The sequence below is a fragment of the Nicotiana tomentosiformis genome, chromosome 4, assembly GCF_000390325.3.
Source record: "Nicotiana tomentosiformis chromosome 4, ASM39032v3, whole genome shotgun sequence".
NCBI classification, from domain to species: Eukaryota; Viridiplantae; Streptophyta; class Magnoliopsida; order Solanales; family Solanaceae; genus Nicotiana; species Nicotiana tomentosiformis.
In genome coordinates this window covers 72,776,855-72,793,953 of record NC_090815.1, presented here as the reverse complement: position 1 = coordinate 72,793,953, position 17,099 = coordinate 72,776,855, and the positions used below count along the sequence as shown (strand labels likewise).

The window sequence follows — 17,099 nt, the reverse complement described above, 5'->3', positions numbered from 1 at the left end:
ACTCAAAGGCTATCAAGGGGCAAGCCTTAGCCGACCACCTCGCAGAGAATCCAGTGGACGGGGATTACGAGCCACTCACTACGTATTTTCCCGACGAAGAGGTATTATTTTCTGGAGAAGATATTGCAGATTCATACCCTGGATGGAGAATATTTTTTGATAGAGCAGCAAACTTTAAAGAATTCGGAATTGGGGCAGTCCTAATATCGGAATCCGGACAGCATTATCCAACATCGGCAAAGATAAGATTCCCTTGTACCAATAATATGGCTGAATACGAAGCGTGCATCCTTGGGATCTGAATGGCAGTCGACATGAACGTCAAAGAACTTTTGGTCATAGGGGATTCCGATCTATTGATACACCAAGTCCAAGGGGAATGGTCCACCAAAAATGTCAAGATCCTGTCATACCTGCACTGCGTAAAAGAGATATCCAAGAAGTTCACAAAGATTGAGTTCAAGCACATTCCCAGGATTCAGAATGAGTTCGCTGACGCCCTTGCAACTCTATCATCCATGATTCAGCATCCAGACAAGAACTGCATCGACCCTATCAAGGTAGGGATCAGGGATCAACATGCATATTACTTCCATGTAGATGAAGAGCCAGATGATAAACCATGGTACCATGACATTGGGAGATTCCTTACAACCAGAAAGTACCCGGAGAATGCTACTAATAGTCAGAAGCGAGCCCTCAGGACGTTGGCAAATCACTTTTTCCTTAACGGGGAAATCTTGTACAGGAGGACCCCAGACATGGGTTTGTTGAGATGTGTAGATGTCGCTGAGGAGACCAAGTTATTGGAAGAAATACATGCAGGAACGTGCGGACCCCACATGAATGGGTTCACATTAGCCAAGAAGATCTTGAGAGCTGGATACTTTCGGATGACTATGGAAAGTGACAGTATCCTCTACGTACAGAAGTGTCACCAGTGCCAGATTCACGGGGATTTCATTCGAATTTTGCCGAATGAGTAGAATATGATGGGTTCGCCCTGGTCGTTCGCCGCTAGGGGCATTGATGTGATTGGACCTATGAGCCCGCTACGTCAAATAGGCACCACTTCATCTTGGTATCCATCAACTACTTTACCAAATTGGTTGAGACATCTACTTACAAGGCCGTCACAAAGAAGGTAGTGGCGGACTTCGTCTGAAACAACATCGCCTGCCAATTTGGGATACCTGAGTCAATCATCACTGACAATGTCGCTAATCTCAATAACAACCTCATGAGAGAAATCTGTGAGAAGTTCAGAATCATCCACCGTAACTCCACAGCCTACAGACTACAAATGAATGTGGCAGTCAAGGCAACCAATAAGAAAATCAAAAGGATTCTGCGAAAGATAGTGGATAATCACAGGCAATGGCACGAGAGACTATCCTTCGCCTGATTGGTATCGTACCACCATGAGAACATTCACTGAGGAAACACCGTACATGTTAGTATACGACACTGAAGCTGTGATACCCACAGAGGTCGAGATACCTTCTTTAAGGGTCATTGAAGAGGCCAAGTTGGATGACGTAGAGTAGATACAGGTCAAACAGGAGCAACTCATGCTCATCGACGAGAAGAGAATGGATGCAGTATGCCATGGTCATCTATATCAGAATAGGATGGCCAGTGCATTTAACAAAAGGGTGAAGCCTCGCCAGTACACACCGAAGCAGTTGGTCCTGAAGAAAATCTTTTCCAACCAGGAGAAAGCCAAAGGAAAGTTCGCACCAAATTGGCAAGGTCCTTAAATTTTTCACTGAGTGTTGTCGAGCGTAGCTCTAATCTTGGCAGAAATGGATGGATGAATCAACACGAAGTCTATCAATTCAGACGCAATCAAGAGATACTATGTTTGAAGACAAATAGAGTTGGTTTTTTGGTGTAACAGAACTACGTTTAACATGATTTCCCACGGGGGGATACGTAGGCAGCCCATGTAGAGTTCAGTTTTTCTCAATAACAACCAAGCCGATCATTTTGAGAGTATTAGCCCCAAACCCCTATTTATTTCTCCCTCTATTTCATATTGTGGTTATGTGACTTGCAGGAAGGTTTAGTTTTTGGTTTCGGAGTGAGATGGGATGCATAGTCCCTAAATTGGAAGTTTAAGATTTAGGAATTGACCATAGTTTGAATTGTATGAAGACAACTCTGGAATGGAGTTTCAACGGTCCCAATAGCTCCGTAGGGTTATTTTGGTCTTAGGAGCGTGTCCGGATATTGATTTAGAGGTCCGTAGGTGATTTTCGCATCAATTGGCGAAAGTTGGATATTTTTAGAAAGTTTGACCCGGAGTGCACTTTTTGATATCGGGGTCGGATTCCGATTTCAGAAGTTGGAGTAGGTCCGTAATGTCAATTATGACTTGTGTGCAAAATTTGAGGTCAATCAAGACTTGAGTTGATAGGTTTCGGTGTCGAATGTAGAAGTTAGAAGTTCTAAAGTTCATTAGGTTTGAATCGATGTAATTCGTGTTTTTAGCGTTGTTCGATGTTTGGAAGGCTCGACTAAGTTTGTATGATATTTTAGGACTTGTTGGTATATTCGGATGGGGTCCCGGGGGCCCCGGGTGTGATTTGGATTGAATCCAGAATGATATTGGACTTGTGGAAAAAGCTGAAGCATTGCTGTGTCTAGTGCAATCGCACCTGCGCACTTTCGGCCGCAGGTGCGGCACCGCAGAAGCGGCCATCGAGCCACATAAGCGAAATTGGACTGCCCAGCTGAGACCGTAGATGCGGTCAGAGTCCCGCAGAAGCGGACTCGTAGGGGCGATGGAGGAAGCGCAGAAGCGGAAAGGCTAGCCAAGCCCGGGGTCGCAGAAGCAGAGCCCTTTCGCAGAAGCGAGAGTGCAGATGCGCATTTTGGTCTGCAAAAGCGAAAGTTGCTAGGCTAAGTGAAAGCCGCACCTGTGATGGAAATTCTGCAGGTGCGGAGCCGCAGATGCGGATGTGGGTTCGCAGGTGCGACTTTACTGGGCAGAAAAGGCCTAATTTCGAGGGTTTGATCTCACTTTGATTTTTGGACCTAGAGAGCTCGGTTAGTGGCGATATTTCAAGAGATTTGCAAGGAAATCATTGGAGTAAGAAATTCTCACTCCTTTTTGGCTATATTACACAAATCTATTATTGTTTTCATCATTTAATTAGTGGTTTTAGTTGGAAATTTGAGAAAAATTTGGGAAAACTTCTTAGGCTAAAATTTGGGGATTTGAAAGGCGATTTGAGGTCAGATTTAAGTAATTCTTGTATGGTTGGACTCGATATCGAATGGGTGTTTAGATTTTATAATTTTGGTCGGGTTCCGAGACGTGGGCCCGGGTCGACTTTTTGGAGCGATTTTTCAATTCTTTGCTAAAGTCGTAGTTTCATTATTTAGATTAGTTTCTTATAGTTATATTTATAGTATGTAATTATTTTGGCTAGATTCGAGCAGATCGGAGTTGGAAAATCGAGGGAAAGGCCTTCTTATTGATTGATTGAGCGAGGTTTGAGGTAAGTGACTTGTCTAATCTTGTATGGGTAAAATTCCCCTTAGGATTTGGTACTGTTATGGTAAATTGCAATACGTGAAGTCCGTGTACGCGAGGTGTCGTGTGCGTACTCGGGCTAAATGTTGAAAATCCGGTTTTTGCTAAATAGTTCCATTTTATTCCCTTAATTGAGTTACTCTAGCACGTGTAGTCATCATGTTTAGCCTAATGTCACATGTCTACGTGTCTTATCTCTTACTTGTAATTTGTGCAAAATGCTTAGTCGAACTATTTGTTTCCTTTGATTTCGTATTCATTCTTTAACTATAGGATTCCTTGCTGTAATTTCATTATTCCATTTGTTATGTATTGTTTTCGTGATTTTTGTTGAGATAACTATTTGTTTGTGGCACGAGGTTTCTGCCGTGCGAAGTGTTATTGTGGCACGAGGTTTCTATCGTGCGGAGTGTTATTGTGGCACGAGGTTTATGCCGTGCGGAGTGTTATTATAGCACGAGGTTTCTGCCATGCGGAGTGTTATTGTGGCATGATGTTTCTTCCATGCGGAGTGTTATTATGGCATGAGGTTTCTGCCGTGCAGTTATCATTGTTTGCACGAGGTTTATGTCGTGCCGTTGTGAGATATTTACTTTTGGGACTACGAGGCGGTACCTTGGGAGCGCCCTTGTTGTTTACCTCAGTTTGCTGTATTGTTATTGTTAGTGTGGTTGTTTCTTAACTTGTAAATTCTTTTTTCCTTACGTGTTGTAGTTGTCTTATTGAATTCCGTGTTGTTATCTTCCGTGAATTTCTATTGTTACACTTTTCTGTCATCTCATTACATTATTATATCTTCCGCTTTATTTTTCCTATTATTCCTAGTAGGGCCCTGACCTGACCTCGTCACTACTCTACCGAGTTTAGGCTTGGCACTTACTGGGTACCGTTGTGGTGTACTCATACTATACTTCTACATATATTTTTATGCAGATCTAGTGCATCCTATCAGCCTCGATATTAGTGCATTGTGTTGCTGCTTTGGAGACTTCAAGGTACACCTGCCCGCGTCCGCAGGCCTCGGAGTCCCCTTCTATCCCGTTCTTTTCTTATCTATTTATATTTTGATAGATAATGTTATATAGGATTATTCTGTACTGCACTTAAAATCTTGTGACTTATATCTCACCAGGTTTTGGGATTTTACGTTTTGAGTTTTGGTAGATTCTTTTTATGAAGTTGTTAGGAGGTTCAAGTTTTAATCTATTATTTAATGTTTTCGCATATTGTTTAGGCTTACCTAGTTTTAGAGACTAGGTGTCGTCACGATATCCTATGGAGGGAATTTGAGGTCGTGACAAGTTGGTATCAGAGCCCCAGGTTCATAGGTGTTATGAGTCACAAGCATGTTTAGTAGATTCTCGCGGATCGGTACTGAGTCGTCTGTGCTTATCTTCGGGAGGCTATGGAACTATTAGGAAAAGCTTCACTTCCTTGATTTCTTTTCATGCGAAAGTTTTGACTTCAGATCCGAAATTTCTATCCTTCTATTCTCTCATAAATGGTGAGGACACGTACAGTTGGATCAGATGACCAGACACCCGCCCCCTGCTAGAGCCACGAGAGGCCGGGGCCAGGGTAGAGTCCAATGACGTCAATGTGGTGCAGCCAGAGCACCCGCACGAGTGGCTAAAGAGGAGCCACCTGTAGCTCCAGTTGGAGGGCAGGCACTTGAGACGCCTGTTACTGCACCAGCCCTCTAGGAGACTCTCGCCCAGTTTCTGAGCATGTTCAACACCTTGGCTTAGGAAGGATTGATACCACTTTCTCCTGCACATCTAAGGCCGGGGGAGGAGCACAGACTCCCGCTGCCCATACCCAGAGCAACGGGTCCAGGTCGATCAGGTTTTGAAGGTTATACCAATGCAGCCGGTAGCCCCAGTTCAGCCCGAGGTTAGGCCAGCAATTTCGGAGGAGGAGCAGCTCAGGCTCGAGAGGTACAAGAAGTACCACCCTCTTATTTTCAGTGGCTTGGCATCAGAGGATGCCTAGGGTTTTCTTAAGGAGTGCCACTGTATCCTCCGCACTATAGGTGTTGCGGTGTCTTGTGGGGTTTCTTTCACTACATTCCAGCTTAGAGGAGTGACCTATCAGTGGTGGTGGGCATATGATGACCGTATCGGAGTATGCAGTCCGATTCAGTGATTTGGCTAGGCATGCACCAGCCTTGGTTGCTACTGTTCGGGAGCGGGTTTGTCGATTTATTGAGGGGATAAACCCCAGTATCAAATTTAGCATGGCCAGAGAGTTGGAGATGGACATCGCATACATGCAGGTGGTGGGGATCACTAGGAAATTGGAGGGTATGTTGACTCGCGAGAGAGAGGAGAGGGAGGCCAAGAGGTCTCTAGAGTCTGGCACATATAGTGGTACTCGTGCCCCAACTGCAGCTCGTCAGGGTATGTGCTATGTGGGTCGCCCTGTTCATTCAGCACTTCCAGCTGCCAGCGGTACTCCGGCCATTCCTAGGCCTCAGGCTCCCTGTTATGCGCCGCCATTGTCTAGTGTACCTCCTGCACGGGATGCTTTTAGCGGTCAGTCGAGTAGATCAGGACCGAGCCAGTCACAGCAACCACGTCCTCTGAGAGCTTGTTTTAAGTGTGGAGACACTCGTCATATGGTGCGATATTGCCCTAGACTCAGGAGAGGTACACCTCCACAGACCACTGATGCACTTCGTGCCCCACCGGGTCCTCAAGCTATTATTACAACACCAACTACCACTCCACCTGCACAGCTAGCTAGAGGTAGAGGTCGAGCAGGTAGAGGTCGCCCTAGAGGGGGAGGATAGGCCAGATATTTTTGCCCTTCCTGCTAGGACGGAGGCAGTTGCATCCGACTCTGTCATCACAGGTATTGTTCCGGTCTGTCATAGAGATGTATCAATCTTATTTGACCCAGGCTCCACTTATTGTTATGTGTCATCTTATTTTGCTCTGTATTTGGGTGTATTCCGTGATTCTTTGAGTTCTCCTGTCTATGTGTCTACACCCGTGGAAGATTCTATTGTTGTTGACCGTGTGTATCAGTTGTGTTTGGTTATTATCAGTGGTTTTGAGACCAGAGCTGATTTATTACTGCTCAGTATGGTGGATTTCGATGTTATTTTGGGCATGGACAGGTTGTCGCCCTATCACGCTATCCTTGATTGTCATGCCAAGACGGTGACGTTGGCTATGCCAGGTCTACTGCGGTTAGAGTGGAGAGGTACTTTAGAATATGTTCCTAGCAGGGTTGTTTCATTTCTTAAGACTCCGCGGATGGTTGAGAAGGGGTGTGATGCGTATCTAGCATATGTGAGGGATGTTAGTGTTGATACTCCTACCGTTGAGCCAGTTCTGGTAGTGAGGGATTATCTAGATGTATTTTCGGCGGATCTTCCGGGCATGCCGCCCGATAGAGATATCGACTTTGGTATTGATTTGTTACCGGGCACTCAACCCATTTCTATTCCACCCTATCGTATGGCCCTAGCAGAGTTGAAAGAGATAAAGGAACAGTTGCAAGAGTTTTTTGATAAGGGACTCATTCGGCCCAGTGTGTCGCCTTGGGGTGCTCCTGTCTTGTTTGTAAAGAAGAAGGATGGTTCTATGCGAATGTTTATTGATTATCGTTAGTTGAACAAGGTTATAGTGAAGAATAGGTATCCATTACCATGTATTGATGACCTATTTGATCAGTTTCAGGGTGCCAGAGTGTCCTCTAAGATCGACTTGCGTTCAGGCTGTCATCAGTTGAAGATCTGGGAGCCAGATATCCCGAAGACTGCTTTCAGGACTCGGTATGGTCATTACGAGTTCCTCGTGATATCTTTTGGGCTGACCAATGCCCCAGCAACATTCATGCACTTGATGAACATTGTATTTCATCCCTATCTTGACTCGTTCATCGTTGTGTTTATTGACGACATTCTTGTGTACGCCCAGAGCTGGGAGGATCATGAGCAGCATCTGAGGACTGTGCTTCAGAACTTGAGAGAAAAGAAGTTATATGCAAAATTTTTGAAGTGTGAATTTGGCTAGATTTAGTGGCATTCTTGGGTCATGTAGTATCGAGTGAGAGGATCAAGGTAGATCCGAAGAAGATTGAGGCAATGCAGAGTTGGCCCAGACCGTCCTCAGCTATGGAGATCCTGAGTTTTCTTAGCTTGGCGGGGTATTACCGCCGATTTGTAGAGGGTTTCTCGTCTATTGCAGCACCTATGACCAGGTTGACCCAGAAAGGTGCTCTGTTCAGGTGGACCGAGGAGTGTGAGGAGAGCTTTCAAAAGCTCAAGACTGCTTTGACGACAGCCCCAATGTTGGTATTGCCTACTGGTTCGCGGTCTTATATGGTGTATTATGATGCGTCACGCATTGGTCTCGGCGTGGTGTTGATGCAGGATGGTAGGGTGATTGCCTACGCGTCAAGGCAGCTGAAGGTGCATGAGAAGAACTATCCTGTGCACGACCTCGAACTAGCAGCTATTGTCTATGCCTTGAAGATATGGAAGCACTATTTGTATGGTGTCCCTTGTGAGGTCTACACCGATCACCGGAGTATACAACATCTATTTAAATAGAAGGATCTTAACTTGCGGCAGCGAAGATGGTTGGAGCTGCTTAAGGATTATGATATCACCATTCTATATCATCCCGGGAAGGCCAATGTGGTGGCCGATTCCTTGAGTCGCAAGGCGGAGAGTTTGAGAAGTTTACCATATCTACCAGTAGCAGAGAGGCCTTTAGCCTTGGACGTTCAGGCCTTGGCCAACCAGTTTGTCAGATTGGATATTTTCGAGTTGAGTCGAGTTCTGGCTTGTGTGGTTTCTCAATCTTCTCTTTATGATCGTACCAGAGAGCGTCAGTATGATGACCCCATATGCTTCTCCTTAAGGACACGGTTTAGCACGGTGATGCCTAGGAGGTCATGACATTGTATTACAGATGCAGGGAAGGCTATGTATGCCCAATGTAGATGGTTTGCGTGAGTTAATTCTCCAGGAGGCTCATAGTTCGCGGTACTCCATTCACCCAGGTGCCGCGAAGATGTGTCAGGACCTGAGGCAGCATTATTGGTGGAGGAGAATAAAGAAGGACATAGTGGGGTATGTAGCTCGGTGCCTAAATCGTCAATATGTGAAGTATGAGAATCAGCGGGCAGGTGGATTGCTTCAGAAGCTAGAGATTTCGAAGTGGAAATGGGAGCGGATCATTATGGATTTTGTTGTTGGGCTGCCACAGACTCAGAGGAAGTTCGATGCAGTTTAGGTGATTGTGGATATATTGACCAAGTCAACTCATTTCATTCATGTAGTTACTACTTACTCTTCGGAGCAGCTAGCTCAGGTTTACATTCGCGATATTGTCAGGCTTCATGGCGTTGCGCTATCTATCATCTCTAAACGGGGTACGCAGTTTACATCGCGGTTCTAGAGAGCCGTAGAACAAGAGTTGGGTACTCGGATGGAGTTAAGTATAACATTTCACCCTCAGACGGACGGACAGTCTGAGCGCACTATTCAAATATTGGAGGATATGCTTTGTGTGTGTGTGTGATATATTTTGGGGGTGCTTGGGATCAGTTCTTTCCACTTGCGGAGTTTTCCTGCAACAACAGTTATCAGTCTAGCATTCAGATGGCCCCGTATGAGGCTTTGTATGGTAGGTGGTGCCGGTCCCCAGTGGGTTAGTTTGAGCCGGGTAAGGCTAAACTATTGGGTACAAACTTGGTTCATGATGCTTTAGAAAAGGTTAAATTGATTCAGGATCGACTTCTTACAACCCAATCCAAATAGAAGAGTTATGTGGATCGTAAGGCTCGCGACGTTGCATTCTTGGCTGGGGAGCGGGTCTTGCTCCGGGTTTTGCCCATGAAGGGTGTTATGAGGATCGGGAGGAAGGAAAAGTTGAGCCCTAGGTATATTGGGCCTTTTGAGATCCTTCAGAGGGTTGAAGAGGTGGCCTATAGACTGGCACTACCACCTAGTCTCTCTGCAGTTCATCCAGTGTTCCATATTTCCATGCTCCAGAAGTATCACGGCAATCCGTCTCATGTGTTAGACTTCAGCTCAGTCCAGTTGGACAAGGATCTATCTTATGTCGAGGAGCCGGTGGCCATTTTGGACAAGCAGGTTCGAAAGTTGAGGTCAAAGAACATCGCTTCATTTAAGGTCCAGTGGAGGGGTCATCTGGTCGAGGAGGCTACTTGGGAGACCGAGCATGATATGCGCAACCGTTATCCTCATCTTTTTAGTACTTCAGGTATGTCTCTATACTCGTTCGAGGATGAATGTTTGTTTTAAGAGAGGGAGGATGTAATGAACCGGCCAGTCGTTTTGAGAGTATTATCCCCGAACCCATATTTATTTCTCCCTCTATTTAATACTGTGGTTACGTGACTTGCCGGGAGGTTTGCTTTTTGGTTTTGGAGTGAGATAGGACACATAATCCCTAAATTGGAAGTTTAAGTTCTAGGAATTGACCGTAGTTTGAATTGTGTAAAGACGACTCCGAAATGGAGTTTCGACGGTCCCAATAGCTCCGTAGGGTGATTTTGGTCTTAGGGGCGTGTCTGGATGTTGATTTGGAGGTCCGTAGGTCATTTCGGCGTCAATTGGCGAAAGTTGGAAAGTTGGACGATTTTTGAAAAGTTAGACCGGGAGTTGACTTTTTGGTATCGGGGTCGGATTCCAATTTCGGAAGTTAGAGTAGGTACGTAATGTCAATTATGATTTGTGTGCAAAATTTGAGGTCAATCGGACTTGAGTTGATAGGTTTCGACGTCGAATGTAGAAGTTAGAATTTCTAAAGCTGATTAGGCTTGAATCGATGTGCAATTCATGTTTTTAGCATTGTTCGATGTGAGAAAGATCGACTAAGTTTGTATGATGTTTTAGGACTTGTTAGCATATTCGGATGGGGTCCCGGAGGCCCCGTGTGGGATTCGGCTTGAATCCGAAATAATATTGGACTTGTGGAAAAGAGCTGAAGCATTGCTGTGTCTGGTGCAATCGCACCTGCGCCCTTTGGGCCGCAGGTGCGGCACCGCAGAAGCATCAATCGAGTCGCAGAATCGAAATTGGACTGCCCAGCTGAGACCGCAGATGCGGTCAGAGTCTCATAGAAGCGGACTCGCAAGGGTGATAGAGGAAGCGCAGAAGCGGAAAGGCTAGCCAAGCCTGGGGTCACAAAAGTGGAGCCCTTCCCCAGAAGCGAGAGCGAAGATGCGCATTTTGGTCCGTAGAAGAAGAAGTTGCTGGGCTAAGTGAGAACCGCACCTGCGATGGAAATTCCGCAGGCGCGGAGCCGCAGATGCGGCTGTGGGTTCGCAAGTGCGACTTCACTGGGCAGAAAGGCCTAATTTTGAGGGTTTGATCTCACTTTGATTTTTGGCCCTAGAGAGCTCTGTTTGTGGTTATATTTCGAGATATTTGCAAGGAAATAATTGGAATAAGAAATTCTCACTCGATTTTGGCTATTTTACACGAATCTATTGTTGTTTTTATTATATAATTAGTGTTTTTAGTTGGAAATTTGAGAAAACATTGGGAAAACTTCTTAGGCTAAAATTTGGGGATTTGAAAGGTGATTTGAGGTCGGATTTGAGTAATTCTTGTATGGTTGGACTCGATATCGAATGGGTGTTTGGATTTTATAATTTTGGTCGGGTTCCAAGACGTGGGCCCGGGTCGACTTTTTGGAGCGATTTTCAATTCTTTGCTAAAGTCGTAGTTTCATTATTTAAATTAGTTTTTTATAGTAATATTTATAGTATGTAATTGTTTTGGCTAGATTCGAGTCGATCGGAGTTGGAAAATCGAGGAAAAGGCCTTCTTATTGATTGATTAAGCGAGGTTTAAGGTAAGTGACTTATCTAACCTTGTGTGGGGGAAATTCCCCTTAGGGATTCCTTACTGTAATTTTATTGTTCCATTTGTTATGTATTACATTCGTGATTTTTGTTGAGATAAATGTTTGGTTGTGGCACGAGGTTTCTGCCATGCAGAGTGTTATTCTGGCACGAGGTTTCTGCCATGCAGAGTGTTATTATGGCACGAGGTTTTTGCCGTACAGAGTATTATTATGGCACGTGGTTTCTGCCGTGCGGTTATCATTGTTTGCACGCGGTTTTTGCCATGCCGTTGTGAGATATTTATTTTTGGGACTACGAGGCGGTTGACTTATTGAATTCTGTGCTGTTATCTTCCGTGAATTTCTATTGTCACACTTTTCTGTCATCTAATTACATTACTATATCACCTGCCTTATTTTTCCTATTATTCCCAGTAGGGCCCTGACCTGACTTCGTCACTACTCTACCGAGGTTAGGCTAGTCACTTACTCGGTACCGTTGTGGTGTACTTATACTACGCTTCTGCACATTTGTTTGTGCAGATCCAGGTGCATCCTATCAGCCTCGATATTAGTGCATTGTGTTGATGCTTTGGAGACTTCAAGGTACACCTGCCTGCATCCGCAGGCCTCAGAGTCACTTTCTATCCCGTTCTTTTCTTATCTATTTATATTTTATAGACAGTGTTGTATAGGATTGTTCGGTATTTTACTTAAAGCTTGTGACTTATATCTCACCAGGTTTTGGGATTTTATGTTTTGAGTTTTGGTAGATTCTTTTTATGAAATTGTTGGGAGGTTCAAGTTTTAATCTCTTATTTAATATTTCCGCATATTGTTTAGGCTTATCTAGTCTTAGAGACTAGGTGCCGTCATGATATCCTACGGAGGGAATTTGGGGTCGTGACACTCTCCATCCTTTCTTTTGTAATAGAAAATCCAAACATCATTTTTGTATGTTGCTCTGGAACTACGCCGACATGATTTCCTTAGGAAGGAATACGTAGGCAATCCTCATCGGATTCAGTCATCTTTTGTAATTGAACTATGTTCTGGCCTGATTCCATTTGGAAACGTAGGTAGTCTGAGCCAGACTCAGCTATTTTATCCTTAATCTCATCATTTTGCATCTATTGTAATTGAACTATGTCTTGACCTGATTCCATTTGGATACGTAGGCTGCCTGAGTCAGGCTCGATCATCTTCATCATATCTTTATCATCCTCCACGAACTATGTTCATACCTGATTCCATTTTGGATACATAGGCAACCTGAAAGGGTTCGGTCATAACCTTAGGAAAAAACTTTGCAATGAATTAGTTTGAATTAGGATGCAGTTGCAATGGCAAGAAGTCGCGTTGTCAAGAATCATGAAGGATCGACATCAATGGGACAAAGTCAAGAAGAGACGCTCGTGTGTGGAGAACTTTTCGTAACATGTCATAATCCGGAACGACGACATTTGTCTTAAAACAAAGCTTTTCAAAATTATCTTTCTAAAAATACAGTAATTTGTTCCACCTACTGAACTTCGTGGAGTAGCTGTATAAAGGGCCGGGGCAAAACCAACACTGTGGTTGACACAAACCAACCTTCCCACTCCTATTGAGAATTCTTCTTTGAGTGCAGGGTCAGCAGGAAGCTAGGAAATGTCAGGACCACACTGGGGCAAATGATGGATCCGTCGTTTTCCCAGGATTATCACCCTTTCTCTTTTACTTAAACTTTTCTGGTACAACTAAAGCTAATCCTTGATACCTTTACAGGTACCTCGGAGTTCGACCGCTGATACGGAAAAGGCACACTGTATATAGCAAATCGCCCGCTCAAACAATTAGAGCATCTTGTACAAAATGAACTGATGGCTTCACTAATTGAAGCCCTTTATATAGCAAACTACCTTCTCAACCAAAGGTGCACCATGAACAAAACGAGAGGTCGGCTTCACCAATTGAAGTCCTGTACATAGCAAATTGTCAGCCCAATCGATCAGAGCGCCCTGTACAAATCAAATGTCGGCTTCGCCAATCGAAGCCTTGTATATAGCAAACTGTTCATTCTGCCAATAGAACAATCCGCACTGCCGCTCCATCACAATGGAGGACAGAATAGACAGTCGCAAACCTCATCGCCGACGTTCTGCCAATCGATGGCCACAACTTAGCTTCGCACTCAAGAGTATATCTTGGGCATGCTTTTCTTTTCCTTTGCTATTATTTTGAATGTTTTGACATTTTGCTCATGCAGCTTCATGCATGATTACGATTTAAGTCAATCGCTCCCAAGCGAAGATTACTTTACATTTTAGTGCAAAGCTCTCCCAACAAGCAGAGACGCACTCTGTAAATCCAGCTCTCCTAACAAGTGGAGACATTTCTTAGTGTAAAGCTCTCCCAACAAGCGGAGACACACTCTACGAGTCAAAGCTCTCCGAACAAGCGGAGACACTTTTCAATGCTCCGACAGCTACGGAACGATACATAACCCGGCTAAAAAATCGAGTCAAATCCAAGTATCCCATCATCCCGATCCCAAATAACGGCTCGTCGGTAGCCATGCATCATCATTCCTGCATCATTTACACCACATCATAACATATTCTCCATTGCAATATATGGGTATGTGTGGATTTCATTTTTGTAGGAACAAATATCATAATGTGGAACTCTTTCTAAGAAGCAGACCAAACTACAACGCTATGAGGGACAACAAACTCATTAGCGAGCCAAGGATCCAAGTTCAGGCACAAAACGACCAGTGGAACTCCAAATCTTCAAATCCTTCAAGTCAAGCCGCAAAATTCAAACTATCGTGAGTGCCCAATCCTCCATCTCGTCGTAGCGTCATAATACGATACTGGGGCAGTTCCTGCGAGTATCGCTTCCTCAAAATCCTCACTCCAGAACTACATGAGGCCTGATCCTCATTAAGCCCGAGGTATGTAAGCAATTCAAAGCCAGAATTTGGCCTCAACTTCCCAAAATCTTCCCAAAAAATCCTCCCAGAATCTTCTTGCAACGCATAATCTTCGTGCCATTACTGCAATGTGTGCCTAAAGTCGGGACAAAATTGGCTTTGGTCAATTTCTTTGCCTGAAAACTCTTTCATCGTCTCCGGTTAAAGAGGGGCAGCTGTTGACGGCTAATTTTGAACTTTCCTTTTTAAATTAATTTATTTATACTTAAATATTTATAATGAATGTTTTGAAAGTATTTTCTACCAATAGTTACATATTTTTTACAAATTAATTAAGTATTTACTTTCAAATTAATAACCTAGCATTAGTATTATGTAATTACAAATATACTTATTATTTTAATATTATTAAAATATTTTTTTAAAATGCACCATAGAGGTTTTATAGTTGATTTATGAATTATTTCTCAAATTTTGAATAATTAGATTACTATGTTGATAATTCAAAACTAGTGTTATAATCTAGAAAACAAAGTATTTTATAAATAAATAATTACAATAGTTAGTAGTATATTTGATAATTATAATTTTACTATATTTTATTGGAAATTAATTAAGTTTAATTAAATTAATTTTAAAGGGGTTAAAAACTAAAAGGCTACAATCGCAATTCTTTAATTAAATACAAAGTGGCTATTCATTAAATCAATTCCAGCCTAATACCATGGCGCAAGCCAAATCTGACCCAGATCTAATTCCTTTCTCTCCACCATGGAAATCCCCATCTCCTATTCTTGTATAATGAAATTGTTCCATGTCACCCGTCCTACCCACTCATAAAACAAACACATCTGATCTAGATCATCCATCCGTTTGATCAACGGTCTACATTTTAACTCCTATTTCCCTCTTAATTGTAAATAACCAAAAAGTTTAATCCTAACCGTTGGATCATTAGGATCCAACAGATACCATATTTCCTTGTTAAAATCTGTTAATATTCAAATTATCAGGGCCATTGATCAAATGATACAACGGCCTAGATTGTTTCCTCCCACTTTAACCCAGAGACCATTTGGTCTCCTCCCCTAACCGTAAAATTATTTTCCCCAAGCCCTGCCACCTTTCTTTCCCCTTCCTCTCTCTTTTCTCTCAACCTCACAGCCCAAATCAATCAAAAGATATTGCAGAAATTCGTGCAAGGTCGTGAATTCGTCCAGAGATTCATCCTCACTGTCTCCCATATCCGTGATTCTTGCTGAATCTTTCCTCTTTCATCAATCACGTTTGAAATCCCCCAAATCCGAACCCTAACCCCAAAGATGCAACCTCAAATCGACTTTGATCTTTCAAATCCATGGCATGCATGGTTATCCATTTTGCTCATGTACTTCAGATCTCGTTGCTCTTTTATTTTTCACCATTTGATTTCAAAAGCCCTAATCGAAGAGTCACAGACCAAAGCATGAAACATCAACTCTTCAGATTTAGTTTGTGTTATGTTAAATCAAAGCATACATGGAGCTTCTTCAGAGATCTCATGATGAGTATTCTATACCCAGAGGTCAAACACAGTGACCTTTGTCAATTGATTTATTCTTTCAATGGTCAACCTTCCCTCGCTCAGGTAAATCCCTCACTGATATGGTAGTCGTCACTCTCCACTACCAAGTTTGAATCTTGCTGAAACCCTACGTCATTAAGTGGCACTATAAATAGAGCCTTGATGGCTCTCACCTAACATCACCAACCAGACCTACCAAACCTAACAAGAGTCGAAAATCTGATACGAACTAAAGATTTAAAAGCCTAGGTTTCTTTTCTGATTAATTTCTATTTCCTTCTATTTCCGAGTTCCTTCACTTCTCAAGAGCTTGAAACTTTGGTTTTCATACGGCTAAGTTAAAATCTTGTTTGCTCTGCTGCCCTAGAAAAGGTCAGTATACCTCCATCCTTTCTCTTTGCTTCATTCAAAAATCATGAACATACTACTGTTTTCCTACAAACTATTTCATTCATAATGTTTGCTATTAGTCTGTAGTTGTCTATTTTGGTTCACCATGACTTTATTGTTAACATGTGTTCATCTATTTTATTTCATTAGTACTTATTAAGTAACTACGTGACCTTATGACTTCTGTTCTGTATTATAATTGCGTATGTGATTAAGCTGCTTAACATGCTTTAATGATTTCTCATATCTACCTAGACTTCAGACTTTCCTCCAATGTTCTGTTATAATCTTCATGCTTACCATTCCACATTATTTTGAGTTCTGTTATTATATACTTGGGGTTGCTGTTATAATCTTCATGCTTATCATGCCATGTTCTTTTGAGTACCGTTATTCTATACTTGGGTTTGCTATTAGATGATTCTAGCCAGAATATACATGAAAGAACAAAGTGTAACCCTGTATCACTTAATTAAGGTTTGTGAAGCTTAAGTATCCAAAATGCTTCCTCTCTTTATATAGTTGCTTGTTAATCTTTAAGTATTCTTTGCGTCATCACTATAAAAGCTCTATAACAATGTCTAATTATTAATTGTAAACATTTTCACTAGGATGAACTTTCTGTGAACATCAATGATCATTCTGCACCTATTTTGTTATGATCAGCCTACCTCTTACGGATTATATTGTAGTTATGTCTACTGTAGTTGAATACTGACTATTTCTGTAACTCGAATATAAATCCACCATGCCTAGCTATTAACCTTAGTCTGAACAGATGAGTTAAGCATGTCTAGTATGGTGCTTCCCTTGTTCTTAAACCCTTAATGGTACTGACAATCTGATTTTGTAATG

At 42.8% G+C, this 17,099-nt stretch overlaps 1 protein-coding gene across 1 annotated transcript; it reads left to right on the top strand.

The window, feature by feature from the left end:
- Positions 1-302: 302 nt before the first annotated feature.
- On the top strand, positions 303-986 carry LOC138909926 (uncharacterized). Its single transcript, XM_070201142.1, has one exon. The coding sequence runs from the start codon at positions 303-305 to the stop codon at positions 984-986; it is 684 nt and encodes a 227-aa protein (XP_070057243.1).
- The last annotated feature ends 16,113 nt before the right edge of the window (positions 987-17,099 follow it).